Raw genomic sequence first — 17500 nt, forward strand, 5'->3', positions numbered from 1 at the left:
ACTGTAGCCTCTCAATTCCAATGACAGTCAGAAGAATTGAAGTGGGCTCTGTGATTTGGTCCATTCATGAAACCTAAAGAAAAAAACAAAAGAATATTGTTGAACTTTGCCTTCAGGACAGTCAATTTGCTGGAGTGTTCGCAAAAGAACCACAGAGGTCTAAGTGATCCAGGCATGTGTTTAGAGGAGAACAAAATAATGGATCTCCATGCCTTTCGTTAAATCAAGGAACTAAATCATTCTTGACTTTTTCTGTGTGTTCATGCATGGATGGTCTGTGCATCTGTCTGATTGTCTGATGTATTTGAGCTCCACATAAGTAGATGCTATTTTACTGCATGATTAAGTATTAAGTGGAAAAGAGCCACGATTAAAAGAAAGAAAGAAAAAAAAACCTCATGATGATAATACCAATAAGAAAATAAGTCATACAATTTGGAAAATGGAGAAAATAAAGTAAAAATATTTTCTCAAAATTCTCCTAATTTTATTAGAAAGTAAATATTACATTTAAAAAGGGATAATATTAACCAAAAAAGTAGAAATTACTCAAGAAAAAGACGATAGTAAACGTAATATGAGAATAAAGTCTTTCAATTCAAAGCATTTAGTTAAAATATTATGAGAATTAAGTCAAAATATTACAAGAAAAAGGGCAATATTTGAAAAAATAAATATGCAAGACTACAAGAGAAAACATGCTATTTCAGGACAAATATAACCTTTTGAATTTTAGGGAAAATAGGTTGAAGTTGAAGATGAGAAAAAAAAAACGTTTTAGGGAATCTAATCTAATCCAAAAATGTCTGAATTTTATATATAAAAAAAGTCAAAATAAAATACAAATATCACATGTAAAAGTGCAAAAACAAAGTCGAAATTAATTATGAGAAAAATGACATAGAATGTGTAATATTATGGGACTAAAGCAATAATACCCAGGGAATTGAGGTAAAATATTATGAGAGAAAAATCTAAATATTACAAGAAGCAGCACATTTTTGAAAAAAGAAAGGTAACATGTTAGAAAAAAAGTTGCAATTCTAGAACAAATAAAATAATTTTTAATTTGGAGTAAAGAGGTTGAAGATGAGGGGGAAAAAGCAGATCATTTTTCAATCCGTGAAAAATGTCTGAATTTCAAATACAAAAAAGTCAAAATAGTCCTAATTATTTATAAAATAAAGTAAAAATAAAATGTAAAAAGTGATAATTTTAGCAAAAATCAAGTAGAAATATGACACGAGAAAAAACAACAACACGTGTAATATTATGAGAATAAAGTCATACAATGTAACAGAAATGAATTAAAATATGAGAATGAAGTAAACATTTTACAAAAAAAGTACATTTTTGAAAAAGTAAGATGAAATATTACGAGAACATTTTTTTTGGGGGGGGGGGGGAAGAAGGTTAAAGTTGAAGATGAGAGGGAAAAAAAGATACATTTTCAGAGAAATAAAGGAAAATAATAAAAGAACCAAAGTTAAAATGTAATGGCAATATTGCAGATTTATTTTTCTAAAGATTACAAGAGTAAATCCGCAATATTACAGCTTTATTTTTGTAAAAAAAAAAAAAATCCAGGAATAAATCCACAAAAAGGGGAAATATTTTGTGAAAAATGTCAGAATTGTATTAGAGAATGTCAGATGAAATTTAATGAACGCTCATATTTTTACAACAAATACATTAAAAAAATACCCCCACAATTTATTTATTTATTTTTTAACACAAAATTAATAGAAAAATACAGTAGTACGGTAGATAAAAAAAAGTCAGAACATCATGAGGAAAACTCATAAAATACTTTTATAAGAACACATTGATATAGCAAAATGACAACCTTTATTTTACTACACATAAAAAAAATACAAGAAATACAGTAAGTTGAGTTTCAAAGATTGTTGTTGAAAAAAAATACAAGAAAAAAGTATCAGAAACAAGTGACATGGTTTAACTCGGATGTCAAGAAGACCTCTCCTAAATCACGAGTATTTCATCGAAACCACATTCCTCACTTCCTAGAGATGTACAAAAAAAGGTTTTACATTCAAAATGTCCACAGTTGGAAGGAAGAAGAGCAGGCAATTGTGACAGAGAGCCAGCGTAGCCCTGTGTGCATGTTGTCTGAACAGATGGGAGCTGCAGCGAGACACCCCAGGCAGACCAAGCAATTTCCAAAAGACCAGTCGAGCTCCAGCACGGAGAGCGACGACGAGTAGGAGGAAAGACAAAGAGATGCTGGGAAAGCTTTCATTTCGGAATTACCATGGCAACAAAGAAAATGTGTACCTCAGGAAGAATTGTTAGGCTTTAAACTCACCATGTTATCTAAATTCTAATCAGTGTGGATAGATTTGCTACTTCTAAATAGCTTTCAGTGTTGTGTGCTGCCTACTGGGGTGTAATTACTGCAAAATATTTATTTATTCAAAAAATAAGTAATTAAAGGTCTCAAAATCAGTTACAGCCGATTTGTATTTTATGTATAACCAAAATAAGTATTTTCTTTAATCCAAACTGCAGCCTCACATTAGCACTAAGTAACTTTTGATGTCCTTGGTGATGGACACTAATGGACTAATGACTCTAGTTATGTTTAATCATGTTGAAAGCATCTCTCTTTTTGTTTTTGTGTGCACCCACACTAGGATCTAATGGCTTTGAACATGCTGAGAAGAGGAAAAAAAATAACTTGTTCGTTATTATTCAGAAATGTATTTTTACACTTAGTCTTGCGCTTGTTTAAAAAAAAAAAGAAAATAGCAGCGAGAGACAATATTTGCGATTCAAACTAATTCAAACAGTCACATGAAGGATTGTACAAAAAATATAAAAGCAACACTTTTATTTTTGCTTCCATTTTTCATTGGTTGAACGACCGAAAACTTTTACTATATACACACAAAAGACCTATTCATCTGTCTAAATCTGTGTTAGTGAGCATTTCTTCTTTGTCAAGATAATCCATCCCACCTCACAGGTGTAGCATATCAAATGCTGTTTAAACAGCATGATTATTGCACAGGTGTGCCTTACGCTGCCCGATATAAAAGGCCACTCTGAAATGTGCAGTTTTATCACACAGCACAATGCCACCGTTTCACAGGTTCGGAGGGAGCGTGCAGTTGACACGCTGACTGCAGGAATGTCCACCAGAGTCGTTGCCCGTGAATTGAATGTTCATTTCTCTACCATAAGCAGTCTCCAAAGGCGTTTAAGAGAATTTGGCAGTACATCCAACCGGCCTCACAAAATGCAGACCAAGTGTAACCACACCAGCCCAGGACATCCATATCCAGCAGGTGCACCTCCATGATCGTCTGAGACAAGCCCCCCCACTAACACAGATTTAGACAGATTTGTGAACAATATTTGAAAGCAATAGGTCTTTTGTGTATATATTATAAGTTTTAAATCTTTGAGTTCAACTCATGAAATATGAGAGCAAAAACAAGTGTTTTATTTTTGTTCAGTATATTTATTACTATCATTACTAGTTTTTATCTTATTATTTTGTGTACGTTGTCATTGACTCTTTGATTGTTCCTCAGACATCTTTTTTCATGACTGTATTTTGCAGGTCCAAATGACAGTCAAGCAACGCCTCCAGAATCCCCACAGGGCCCCAAGGTAGGACTCTTTGTTCTCTGCAGGCCATGTAGACATTGAGAAGTCAATTGATAGAAGAATTTGCCCAATTGAACGAAAAGTTCAGCACCATAATGTATGTGTCCCATATTAAATAGTACAAGGAAAACTTTGGAATTTTACAATAAATAAAGTTGTATTACCATAGACCCAAATACATGACCCAACGGGTAGCTTTTGAATAGCTCACCAGAAGGTCAGAAAATACCATACTGCTTGAACTCTTTAATGATTTTACAACTGTGACCATGCCTCTATTTTATGTCAAATTACGACAAAATATAAAGTCAATGACCACAATGTTTTAGTGGAGATCTACTTTGTAAATAAATTACAGTTAAATGTTGCCATAAAACACAAATAGCTCTTATAGAAGATATGCTGATGTGAAAAAAAAGTAACACATAAAAGAAAATGCCAGCAGTCTCCAAAACGAATCAATTTAATTTGTCTTAATCAGCCCCTTAGGTCACCCAGTAGCTATGAAAATATATTTCTGATCAGGTGATATGTCTACTATTTTTACAGTGGAAATATGTTGACTCACGGAGTACTCTCTCGCTCCATCTTGTGTCGTTGCAGCGCGATCGCCTCCTTTCTCACTAATTTGTGCGTAACTGTGCCAGTTTGCGCAAACTTTCCAGACATGCTAAATATAGATGCAAAACAGCAGCTCCGGAACTGTTTTAGTTGCATTGCAAGGAATAAATGATTGTATTTGCATCTCCTTCCTGTATTGTGGACGTTCTGATAATCAGCATATAATCTGCATATACATGAAGACAAATGTGTTAAATGGATTGCGTTCACTATTTCTATCCTCTGCGCACAAGCTTAGTAGATCAGCTTTGCCTGCGCTATTGATGTGTATTTCTGGTCTTGTCATCCTCGGGTGACACGGCAGTGTGGACTGAGTTGCTTTATTACAAGCGAGTGTCATTATACAGGACTGCAGTACCTGGAGGAGGTCAGATAAAAAATGAAAGACTCCGAAATTGGAGAAGCCAAAACATCAGCTTTATATTCCTACCTCCTGTCTGTGTGTGTGTGTGCTAAGTCAGGAGAGCGCATCCTGGCCATAAAATGGGATGTCATTAAGCTAAACATGTAGTCTCTTCTCACGGATAGGGCCATCGCCTTTACATACCAAGGTCCAATTTTATTGCCTGTCAGTACTAAAGGGCCCTATGTTGTTTAAGTGCCCAAACTGAAATGCTACTATTTACTTAAACCTGGTGGTTCGCTTTCTCCGAGATGAATATAAACATTCACCATATGCAAAACATAATATGAGTTAATTAATTCACTTCACTATCAAGTGATGTTGATAGTGAAATGATTTTATTACACGCAAACTTTTACTGAATTAGGTTTCTAGTTTCGCGCGGGATGTTAACTTTGGAAACCTTTCAAACTTTAGTGGTTCTTCAAGTTACTGAAACAATACATACTATCATTAGTTATGCACATATCGACTGCCTGGCCAAAAAAGATCACACGCAAATATTTAATCGGACCGCCTTTAGCTGTGATTACGACATTGGTTCCACAAGCTTTCTGTCACGACATTTATTTCAATCCAGAGTTGCGTTCATTTTTCACTAAGATTTTGTATTGATGACCACTGGGCAAATTTCCCTCACTGTCCTTCCACTTTTTAATAATGCGCTGGATAGTTCCCGATTTTAGTAGTCTCATAGGTAGGGATGATGTTTGATAAGAAATTATTGAGTTCGAGCCAATTATCGAATCCTTTTATCGAACCGATTCCGTATCGATTCTCTTATCGATTCCAGATAGGTTGTTGTATATGGAAAAAACACAATATTTGGTTTAACAAAAGCTCACTTTTATTTTATAATAAATAAATAAAATAAAATAAATACATAAATATTGACTAAAAAATATATATATATATTGTAATAAGTATATTAAGTGGGATTTTTCAGAGAAACAAATATATACAGAAACACAAAAACAACCTGTCTCTGTGATCACTATAGGTGTATAAATAATAATATAGTGTTAAATAAAATCAGTCCCTTGGGCACAAAACTTAAAATAATACAGCTCTCCAAAAAGTGCACTTCTGCTGCTATTGGAACATACTAACTACACACACTATGACACTAAGAACACCACAGTCATCAATCAACAATTCTTCTTCCCTTACACGAGAGCGAAGCCTGGCAATAATGGCATATTGCCTGTTCTGCCCTCACTATACGTGTCTTGAGGTTATACAGCTTGGCAGACCGCTAACAAACAATCCAAGACGTCTAATAAAGTTCCAAAGCAGATAAATCCATTTAGGCTCTTTATTGTTGTTGATCTTGCTTTGTCTTTTCCTATCTTTTGTCTTGCACTGGACTGTTTTTTTTTTTTTTTTAACTGAAATACACACAACGACAAATGTATAAGTTATGTGATTCAATTAACATACTGAAATGTAATACACAATATGTAAATATTAGCTTCACACAAATATACAGTACTATCATCAAAAAAATACTTCTGAGTGTTGAAACTATTTCGATGGTGGAAATACACGACTGGCAGCCGTTATAAGTCCTCAAAACATCCATTGAAACCGTGCACAAAAATCGTTTTTCAATAGACATCTTACTATCAAATTGAAACACTTTCCACCTTAATATTGAGTTATATAAACAAGTTAAACAGTTTACTTACAGACTTATCTTTTCCCAGGCTTGTAGGAGCTAACACAACTTGTCTACTTCTCAATTGTCTCATGAACTCGCCAACCCGGAAGTGCCCGAACTAATGACGCGTAGTATTTTCATATCGCCACAAGGTGTCAGTAAGAGTCTACAATCAAATGGGCATAACATTGCGTCCCATAGTGGATTTCCTGTGGGAAGGGATTCGTTCTCAGGGATTCGAATAAAGAACCAACTCTTTTTCTTTACTACAGTGGTCTCGATAACGGGTACCGGTTCTCAAAAAGGGATTCGAGTCCGAGGACTCGGTTCTTTTCTTATCGAACCGGTTTCGAGCATCATCCCTACTCACAGGCTCCTTACAGGGTTTTACACGCTTGATGCATGCCAATAATTTGATGCTTTTCCGACAACATGCACTTTGAAGATGTGTTAGATGTCCCATCAGTCCAGTAATGAGTGAAGTGCATACGTCTCTGTGTACAGTACATCTTCTACATTTATATAAAAGACTTGGTTGATTAGAGTGTGAAACATGAGCCATTACTGCTGAAGCTGTAGTATTTTCATATCGCCACAAGGTGTCAGTAAGAGTCTATAATCAAATGGGCATAACATTGCGTTCCACAGGGCATTTCCTGTGGGAAGGGATTCGTTCTCAGGGATTCGAATAAAGAACCAACTCTTTTTCTTTACTATAGTGGTCTCGATAACGGGTACCGGTTCTCAAAAAGGGATTCGAGTCAGAGGACTCTGTTCTTTTCTTATCGAACCGGTTTCGAGCATCATCCCTACTCACAGGCTCCTTACAGGGTTTTACATGTTTGATGCATGCCAATAATTTGATGCTTTTCCGACAACGTTCACTTTGAAGATGTGTTAGATGTCCCATCAGTCCAGTAATGAGTGAAGTGCATACGTCTCTGTGTACAGTACATCTTCTACATTTATATAAAAGACTTGGTTGATAAGAGTGTGAAACATGAGCCATTACTGCTGAAGCTGTAGTATTTTCATATCGCCACAAGGTGTCAGTAAGAGTCTATAATCAAATGGGCATAACATTGCGTTCCACAGGGCATTTCCTGTGGGAAGGGATTCGTTCTCAGGGATTCGAATAAAGAACCAACTCTTTTTCTTTACTATAGTGGTCTCGATAACGGGTACCGGTTCTCAAAAAGGGATTCGAGTCCGAGGACTCGGTTCTTTTCTTATCGAACCGGTTTCGAGCATCATCCCTACTCACAGGCTCCTTACAGGGTTTTACATGTTTGATGCATGCCAATAATTTGATGCTTTTCCGACAACATGCACTTTGAAGATGTGTTAGATGTCCCATCAGTCCAGTAATGAGTGAAGTGCATACGTCTCTGTGTACAGTACATCTTCTACATTTATATAAAAGACTTGGTTGATAAGAGTGTGAAACATGAGCCATTACTGCTGAAGCTGTAGTATTTTCTTATCGCCACAAGGTGTCAGTAAGAGTCTATAATCAAATGGGCATAACATTGCGTTCCACAGGGCATTTCCTGTGGGAAGGGATTCGTTCTCAGGGATTCGAATAAAGAACCAACTCTTTTTCTTTACTATAGTGGTCTCGATAACGGGGAACCGGTTCTCAAAAAGGGATTCGAGTCCGAGGACTCGGTTCTTTTCTTATCGAACCGGTTTCGAGCATCATCCCTACTCACAGGCTCCTTACAGGGTTTTACATGTTTGATGCATGCCAATAATTTGATGCTTTTCCGACAACATGCACTTTGAAGATGTGTTAGATGTCCCATCAGTCCAGTAATGAGTGAAATGCATACGTCTCTGTGTACAGTACATCTTCTACATTTATATAAAATACTTGGTTGATAAGAGTGTGAAACATGAGCCATTACTGCTGAAGCTGTAGTATTTTCATATCGCCACAAGGTGTCAGTAAGAGTCTATAATCAAATGGGCATAACATTGCGTTCCACAGGGCATTTCCTGTGGGAAGGGATTCGTTCTCAGGGATTCGAATAAAGAACCAACTCTTTTTCTTTACTATAGTGGTCTCGATAACGGGTACCGGTTCTCAAAAAGGGATTCGAGTCCGAGGACTCGGTTCTTTTCTTATCGAACCGGTTTCGAGCATCATCCCTACTCACAGGCTCCTTACAGGGTTTTACATGTTTGATGCATGCCAATAATTTGATGCTTTTCCGACAACATGCACTTTGAAGATGTGTTAGATGTCCCATCAGTCCAGTAATGAGTGAAATGCATACGTCTCTGTGTACAGTACATCTTCTACATTTATATAAAAGACTTGGTTGATAAGAGTGTGAAACATGAGCCATTACTGCTGAAGCTGTAGTATTTTCATATCGCCACAAGGTGTCAGTAAGAGTCTATAATCAAATGGGCATAACATTGCGTTCCACAGGGCATTTCCTGTGGGAAGGGATTCGTTCTCAGGGATTCGAATAAAGAACCAACTCTTTTTCTTTACTATAGTGGTCTCGATAACGGGTACCGGTTCTCAAAAAGGGATTTGAGTCCGAGGACTCGGTCCTTTTCTTATCGAACCGGTTTCGAGCATCATCCCTACTCACAGGCTCCTTACAGGGTTTTACATGTTTGATGCATGCCAATAATTTGATGCTTTTCCGACAACATGCACTTTGAAGATGTGTTAGATGTCCCATCAGTCCAGTAATGAGTGAAATGCATACGTCTCTGTGTACAGTACATCTTCTACATTTATATAAAAGACTTGGTTGATAAGAGTGTGAAACATGAGCCATTACTGCTGAAGCTGTTGTATTTTCATATCGCCAGAAGGTGTCAGTAAGAGTCTATAATCAAATGGGCATAACATTGCGTTCCACAGCGCATTTCCTGTGGGAAGGGATTCGTTCTCAGGGATTCGAATAAAGAACCAACTCTTTTTCTTTACTATAGTGGTCTCGATAACGGGTACAGGTTCTCAAAAAGGGATTCGAGTCCGAGGACTCTGTTCTTTTCTTATCGAACCGGTTTCGAGCATCATCCCTACTCACAGGCTCCTTACAGGGTTTTACATGTTTGATGCATGCCAATAATTTGATGCTTTTCCGACAACATGCACTTTGAAGATGTGTTAGATGTCCCATCAGTCCAGTAATGAGTGAAGTGCATACGTCTCTGTGTACAGTACATCTTCTACATTTATATAAAAGACTTGGTTGATAAGAGTGTGAAACACGGGCCATTACTGCTGAAGCTGTAGTATTTTCATATCGCCACAAGGTGTCAGTAAGAGCCTATAATCAAATGGGCATAACATTGCGTTCCACAGGGCATTTCCTGTGGGAAGGGATTCGTTCTCAGGGATTCGAATAAAGAACCAACTCTTTTTCTTTACTATAGTGGTCTCGATAACGGGTACCGGTTCTCAAAAAGGGATTCGAGTCCGAGGACTCGGTTCTTTTCTTATCGAACCGGTTTCGAGCATCATCCCTACTCACAGGCTCCTTACAGGGTTTTACATGTTTGATGCATGCCAATAATTTGATGCTTTTCCGACAACATGCACTTTGAAGATGTGTTAGATGTCCCATCAGTCCAGTAATGAGTGAAATGCATACGTCTCTGTGTACAGTACATCTTCTACATTTATTTAAAAGACTTGGTTGATAAGAGTGTGAAACATGAGCCATTACTGCTGAAGCTGTAGTATTTTCATATCGCCACAAGGTGTCAGTAAGAGTCTATAATCAAATGGGCATAACATTGCGTTCCACAGGGCATTTCCTGTGGGAAGGGATTCGTTCTCAGGGATTCGAATAAAGAACCAACTCTTTTTCTTTACTATAGTGGTCTCGATAACGGGTACCGGTTCTCAAAAAGGGATTTGAGTCCGAGGACTCGGTCCTTTTCTTATCGAACCGGTTTCGAGCATCATCCCTACTCACAGGCTCCTTACAGGGTTTTACATGTTTGATGCATGCCAATAATTTGATGCTTTTCCGACAACATGCACTTTGAAGATGTGTTAGATGTCCCATCAGTCCAGTAATGAGTGAAATGCATACGTCTCTGTGTACAGTACATCTTCTACATTTATATAAAAGACTTGGTTGATAAGAGTGTGAAACATGAGCCATTACTGCTGAAGCTGTTGTATTTTCATATCGCCAGAAGGTGTCAGTAAGAGTCTATAATCAAATGGGCATAACATTGCGTTCCACAGGGCATTTCCTGTGGGAAGGGATTCGTTCTCAGGGATTCGAATAAAGAACCAACTCTTTTTCTTTACTATAGTGGTCTCGATAACGGGTACAGGTTCTCAAAAAGGGATTCGAGTCCGAGGACTCTGTTCTTTTCTTATCGAACCGGTTTCGAGCATCATCCCTACTCACAGGCTCCTTACAGGGTTTTACATGTTTGATGCATGCCAATAATTTGATGCTTTTCCGACAACATGCACTTTGAAGATGTGTTAGATGTCCCATCAGTCCAGTAATGAGTGAAGTGCATACGTCTCTGTGTACAGTACATCTTCTACATTTATATAAAAGACTTGGTTGATAAGAGTGTGAAACACGGGCCATTACTGCTGAAGCTGTAGTATTTTCATATCGCCACAAGGTGTCAGTAAGAGCCTATAATCAAATGGGCATAACATTGCGTTCCACAGGGCATTTCCTGTGGGAAGGGATTCGTTCTCAGGGATTCGAATAAAGAACCAACTCTTTTTCTTTACTATAGTGGTCTCGATAACGGGTACCGGTTCTCAAAAAGGGATTCGAGTCCGAGGACTCGGTTCTTTTCTTATCGAACCGGTTTCGAGCATCATCCCTACTCACAGGCTCCTTACAGGGTTTTACATGTTTGATGCATGCCAATAATTTGATGCTTTTCCGACAACATGCACTTTGAAGATGTGTTAGATGTCCCATCAGTCCAGTAATGAGTGAAGTGCATACGTCTCTGTGTACAGTACATCTTCTACATTTATATAAAAGACTTGGTTGATAAGAGTGTGAAACACGGGCCATTACTGCTGAAGCTGCTCTGAGTGCACACACCATAGATATATCCTGCTATGTATCCATCTATCATTTTAATGGCTCTCCGAATATTTGCAGAAAGAGATGAAACGGAAGTCACAGGAGTCAATGTGTGAAGCCGTGCCATTGCTGTCAGAACCCTCAAATTCCTTTTGACTTGTGTAGCCGCAATCACACACACGCGATCTTTGTTTCCCCCCTTCCTCTGCTTTCAAAGGCACAGCCATGAAAATCCTTGTTTTAACCAACTAAACCCATTTTACTTTTCTGTTTGACAAATTTCCCTCTCTTCGTCAACATGGCTGTCAAGCGCTGATTAATCAATGGCATCCTTTTTTCCTGCAATGGCAAGAGTAAACAAGCCTTTCTCTCACAGATTCTGTCGGCAGGCTTTGTTTTATCTGACAACTTTCTCTTGCTTGCATACATTATTGATTTTTGGCACTCTGCCGTCGTGCAGAATGCTAATGATTACGTCGTATTTATAGCCAACATTTTGGCCAGCCGTTGACTTTGACAGTGTTGATGATGATATCTTGTATCGGGTTGTGGTCGGGTTTCAGGGTCATGCCCATCCGTGGTCTGCAGGCCGGGTGTGGGGTCGTCTATCTGTTGTTGTCTTTATTGGCAGCTGGCACTACTTCCTTCAGTCAGACCTTATTTTCACAAATGTCTTTCATGCTGACTTGTTATTCATCCTCCTTCCTGTGTTATGTATCTTCACAAAAGGATAGACAAAGTTTCAGTTCCGGCTGGTTGCTATTTTAGCACTCCAGCTTACATTGCCGTGTGTGGACGGTTCTGTCTTTGCTCTTCAAAGTCGAGCTGCAGACAGCATTGAAGGGGACCGTGCACCCCCATGACTGTTAGGCCTCAGGAAAGACTGCTAGCAAACATACTGAAGTAAGTTGAAGCGTAGGGAGTGACAGTTTATCACATTTGTGTCTGTAAATGAAATTAACCTGACGGTTTTGGACCCAAATATTACATTGTCTTGCTGAAATAAGCAGGGGCGTCCATGGTAACGTTGCTTGGATGGCAACATATGTTGCTCCAAAACCTGTATGTACCTTTCAGCATTAATGGCACCTTCACAGATGTGTAAGTTACCCATGTCTTGGGCACTAATACACCCCCACACCATCACAGATGCTGGCTTTTCAACTTTGCGCCTATATCAATCCGGATGGTTCTTTTCCTCTTTGGTCCGGAGGACACGACATCCACAGTTTCCAAAAACAATTTGAAATGTGGACTCGTCAGACCACAGAACACTTTTCCACTTTGTATCAGTCCATCTTAGATGAGCTCAGGCCCAGCGAAGCCGACAGCATTTCTGGGTGTTGTTGATAAACGGTTTTCGCCTTGCATAGGAGAGTTTTAACTTGCACTTACAGGTGTAGCGACCAACTGTAGTTACTGACAGTGGGTTTCTGAAGTGTTCCTGAGCCCATGTGGTGATATCCTTTACACACTGATGTCGCTTGTTGATGCAGTACAGTGGCTTGGCCTTGTCTTGCTGAAATAAGCAGGGGCGTCCATGGTAACTTTGCTTGGATGGCAACATATGTTGCTCCAAAACCTGTATGTACCTTTCAGCATTAATGGCGCCTTCACAGATGTGTAAGTTAAGTTAAAGTTAAAGTACCAATGATTGTCACACACACACTAGGTGTGGTAGAATTTGTCCTAGTGTGTGTGTGACAATCATTGGTACTTTAACTTTAACTTAACTTACACATCTGTGAAGGCGCCATTAATAGATGTGTAAGTTACCCATGTCTTGGGCACTAATACACCCCCATACCATCACAGATGCTGGCTTTTCAACTTTGCGCCTATATCAATCCGGATGGTTCTTTTCCTCTTTGGTCCGGAGGACACGACGTCCCCAGTTTCCAAAAACAATTTGAAATGTGGACTCGTCAGACCGCAGAACACTTTTCCACTTTGTATCAGTCCATCTTAGATGAGCTCAGGCCCAGCGAAGCCGACGGCATTTCTGGGTGTTGTTGATAAACGGTTTTCGCCTTGCATAGGAGAGTTTTAACTTGCACTTACAGATGTAGCGACCAACTGTAGTTACTGACAGTGGGTTTCTGAAGTGTTCCTGAGCCCATGTGGTGATATCCTTTACACACTGATGTCACTTGTTGATGCAGTACAGTGGCTTGGCCTTGTCTTGCTGAAATAAGCAGGGGCGTCCATGGTAACTTTGCTTGGATGGCAACATATGTTGCTCCAAAACCTGTATGTACCTTTCAGCATTAATGGCGCCTTCACAGATGTGTAAGTTAAGTTAAAGTTAAAGTACCAATGCTTGTCACACACACACTAGGTGTGGTGGAATTTGTCCTAGTGTGTGTGTGACAATCATTGGTACTTTAACTTTAACTTAACTTACACATCTGTGAAGGCGCCATTAATAGATGTGTAAGTTAAGTTACCCATGTCTTGGGCACTAATACACCCCCATACCATCACAGATGCTGGCTTTTACACTTTGCACCTATAACAATCCGGATGGTTCTTTTCCTCTTTGGTCCGGAGGACACGACATCCACAGTTTCCAAAAACAATTTGAAATGTGGACTCGTCAGACCGCAGAACACTTTTCCACTTTGTATCAGTCCATCTTAGATGAGCTCAGGCCCAGCGAAGCCGACGGCATTTCTGGGTGTTGTTGATAAACGGTTTTCGCCTTGCATAGGAGAGTTTTAACTTGCACTTACAGGTGTAGCGACCAACTGTAGTTACTGACAGTGGGTTTCTGAAGTGTTCCTGAGCCCATGTGGTGATATCCTTTACACACTGATGTCGCTTGTTGATGCAGTACAGCCTGAAGGATGGAAGGTCACGGGCTTAGCTGCTTACGTGCAGTGATTTCTCCAGATTCTCTGAACCCTTTGATGATATTACGGAGCGTAGATGGTGAAATCCCTAAATTCCTTACAATAGCTGGTTGAGAAAGGTTTTTCTTAAACTGTTCAACAATTTGCTCACGCATTCGTTGACAAAGTGGTGACCCTCGCCCCATCCTTGTTTGTGAATGACTGAGCATTTCATGGAATCTACTTTTATACCCAATCATGGCACCCACCTGTTCCCAATTTGCCTGTGGGATGTTCCAAATAAGTGTTTGATGAGCATTCCTCAACTTTATCAGTATTTATTGCCACCTTTATTTTATTTCTTTATCATTATTTACCTTTCCCAACTTCTTTGTCACGTGTTGCTGGCATCAAATTCTAAAGTTAATGATTATTTGCAATTTTTTTTTTTTAATCAGTTTGAACATCAAATATGTTGTCTTTGTAGCATATTCCACTGAATATGGGTTGAAAATGATTTGCAAATCATTGTATTCCGTTTATATTTACATCTAACACAATTTCCCAACTCATATGGAAACGGGTTGTAGACACATTATTTTTTCCCCTTGAATAACTTAAAAATGACAGGTTGGCTCATGGTTGGGGCAGGTCAATCAATCAATCAAACTACTTATATATACCGCGGCCCTCCTCATCATGTAGTTGAATAGCCCAGTTTTAAACTGACATATTCCCACACTAGAGTGGTGTTATTTACCGTATTTTTCGGACTATAAGTCGCAGTTTTTTTCATAGTTTGGCCGGGGGTGCGACTTATACTCAGGAGCGACTTATGTGTGAAATTATTAACACATTACCGTAAAATATCAAATAATATTATTTAGCTCATTCACGTAAGAGACTAGACGTATAAGATTTCATGGGATTTAGCCATTAGGAGTGACAGATTGTTTGGTAAACGTATAGCATGTTCTATATGTTATAGTTATTTGAATGACTCTTACCATAATATGTTACGTTAACATACCAGGCACGTTCTCAGTTGGTTATTTATGCCTCATATAACGTACACTTATTCAGCCTGTTGTTCACTATTCTTTATTTATTTTAAATTGCCTTTCAAATGTCTATTCATGGTGTTGGGCTTTATCAAATAAATTTCCCCAATAAATGCGACTTATACTCCAGTGCGACTTATATATGTTTTTTCCCTTCTTTATTATGCATTTTCGGCCAGTGCGACTTATACACCGGAGCGACTTATACTCCGAAAAATACGGTAGTTTTTCCATTACTTTGTTGTCCATGTCTGCCACTGTGTTGGTCACGGGCTAACTTGTTGCACAGTGTGATGCTAGCGGCCTCACCTCGCCGCACAAAGACGCATATTAAAGGACAAGAGGATTCACCCTCTTCTTTTTGCTATGGTACAAACGCGTGCAGCTGCTATACCCGATGAAAAGTGTGAATGCTCTTGTAGCCCTTATCAACGCTGGAAAAGTTACCGCCTTTATTTTAATTTTTCTTTCGGTTAATTGACTTATCGCATATTGGCCCAGTTCTAAACACATGATTTTAAAAAAGATACATTTAATATACTTTTGTGTTTTATTCTCTCTTAAGGATATTTTTCAATGTCTTGACAAAGAGAGTGGTCACCTTATATTCAGGTCAGTGGGACAATTACCACTCTTGCTGAGTGGAAGTCGACCTTCAGTTATTATCTTAGTTGTTACCAGGGACAATATTGCTATAATTGACAACTTTTAACCTATATTTTTATGCACAGACATTGATAAAGCTTATTTGTATTAGAGATGCAGGAGTAGTACTTTAGGAAGTCTTACAGGAACCTTTTGGTTGTTCTCTTGCCAGACCCTTTAGAACAGGACTACCCATTAGATCGATCATTGTGGATGGTGTGTCGGTCGATCGCGAGGCATTAAAAAAAACGGACCTACAATTTACCAATCATCAATCCTCACTATGACGTCACTTTCCTCACTTGATTAGCGTTCACGGTCCCCGAGGATTTTGTGAGATGACGACTGGCGGTAATGCGAGAAGCACATTTCATTTAAACAGACTCTCTCTCCGTACCGGCCGTCAAAAGTGTAAAGACTGACCTCGCAGGTCTTGTCTTCACAATAAAAGTGCTGCTCCATCCTGCCTGCGCTATCAAAATAAGTGTGTAAAAAATCCCGCGCACACAACCTAGCGAGCTACGGAGTAAATTCCAATGTGTTTCTTGTAAAGGGTATAGAAAGGAGTATGGAAGCTGGACAAATTAGAAGCTAAAAACCAACCACTTTCATATATATATATATATATATATATATATATATATATATATATATATATATATATATATATATATATATATATATATATATATATATATATATACACACTACCGTTCAAAAGTTTGGGGTCACCCAAACAATTTTGTGTTTGAGCCTTCATTTCTAAGAACAAGAATAGACCGTCGAGTTTCAGATGAAAGTTCTCTTTTTCTGGCCATTTTGAGCATTTAATTGACCCCACAAATGTGATGCTCCAGAAACTCAATCTGCTCAAAGGAAGGTCAGTTTTGTAGCCTCTGTAACGAGCTAAACTGTTTTTAGATGTGTGAACATGATTGCACAAGGGTTTTCTAATCATCAATTAGCCTTCTGAGCCAATGAGCAAACACATTGTACCATTAGAACACTGGAGTGATAGTTGCTGGAAATGGGCCTCTATACACCTATGTAGATATTGCACCAAAAACCAGACATTTGCAGCTAGAATAGTCATTTACCACATTAGCAATGCATAGAGTGTATTTATTTAAAGTTAAGACTAGTTTAAAGTTATCTTCATTGAAAAGTACAGTGCTTTTCCTTCAAAAATAAGGACATTTCAATGTGACCCCAAACTTTTGAACGGTAGTGTATATATATATTAGAGATGTCCGATAATATCGGCCGATAAATGCCTTAAAATGTAATATCCGAAATTATTGGTATCGGTTTTTTATTATCGGTATCGTTTTTTTTTTATTTTTTATTATTAAATCAACATAAAAAACACAAGATACACTTACAATTAGTGCACCAACCCAAAAAACCTCCCTCCCCCATTCACACTCATTCACACAAAAGGGTTGTTTCTTTCTGTTATTAATATTCTGGTTCCTACATTATATATCAATATATATCAATACAGTCTGCAAGGGATACAGTCCGTAAGCACACATGATTGTGCGTGCTGCTGGTCCACTAATACTACTAACCTTTAACAGTTAATTTTACTAATTTTCATT

At 38.4% G+C, this 17500-nt stretch overlaps 1 protein-coding gene across 1 annotated transcript in view; it reads left to right on the forward strand.

The window, feature by feature from the left end:
* The window catches only part of nphp4 (nephronophthisis 4), a 486853-nt gene that overhangs the window by 250821 nt on the left and 218532 nt on the right, over positions 1-17500 (forward strand). Inside the window, exon 13 of the mRNA XM_062054501.1 lies at positions 3587-3636. Coding sequence (XP_061910485.1) covers positions 3587-3636 — 50 coding nt within the window. The remainder of the gene's footprint in view (positions 1-3586; positions 3637-17500) is intronic.

This window comes from Entelurus aequoreus, linkage group LG07, assembly GCF_033978785.1.
Source record: "Entelurus aequoreus isolate RoL-2023_Sb linkage group LG07, RoL_Eaeq_v1.1, whole genome shotgun sequence".
In the NCBI taxonomy this organism is placed as follows: Eukaryota; Metazoa; Chordata; class Actinopteri; order Syngnathiformes; family Syngnathidae; genus Entelurus; species Entelurus aequoreus.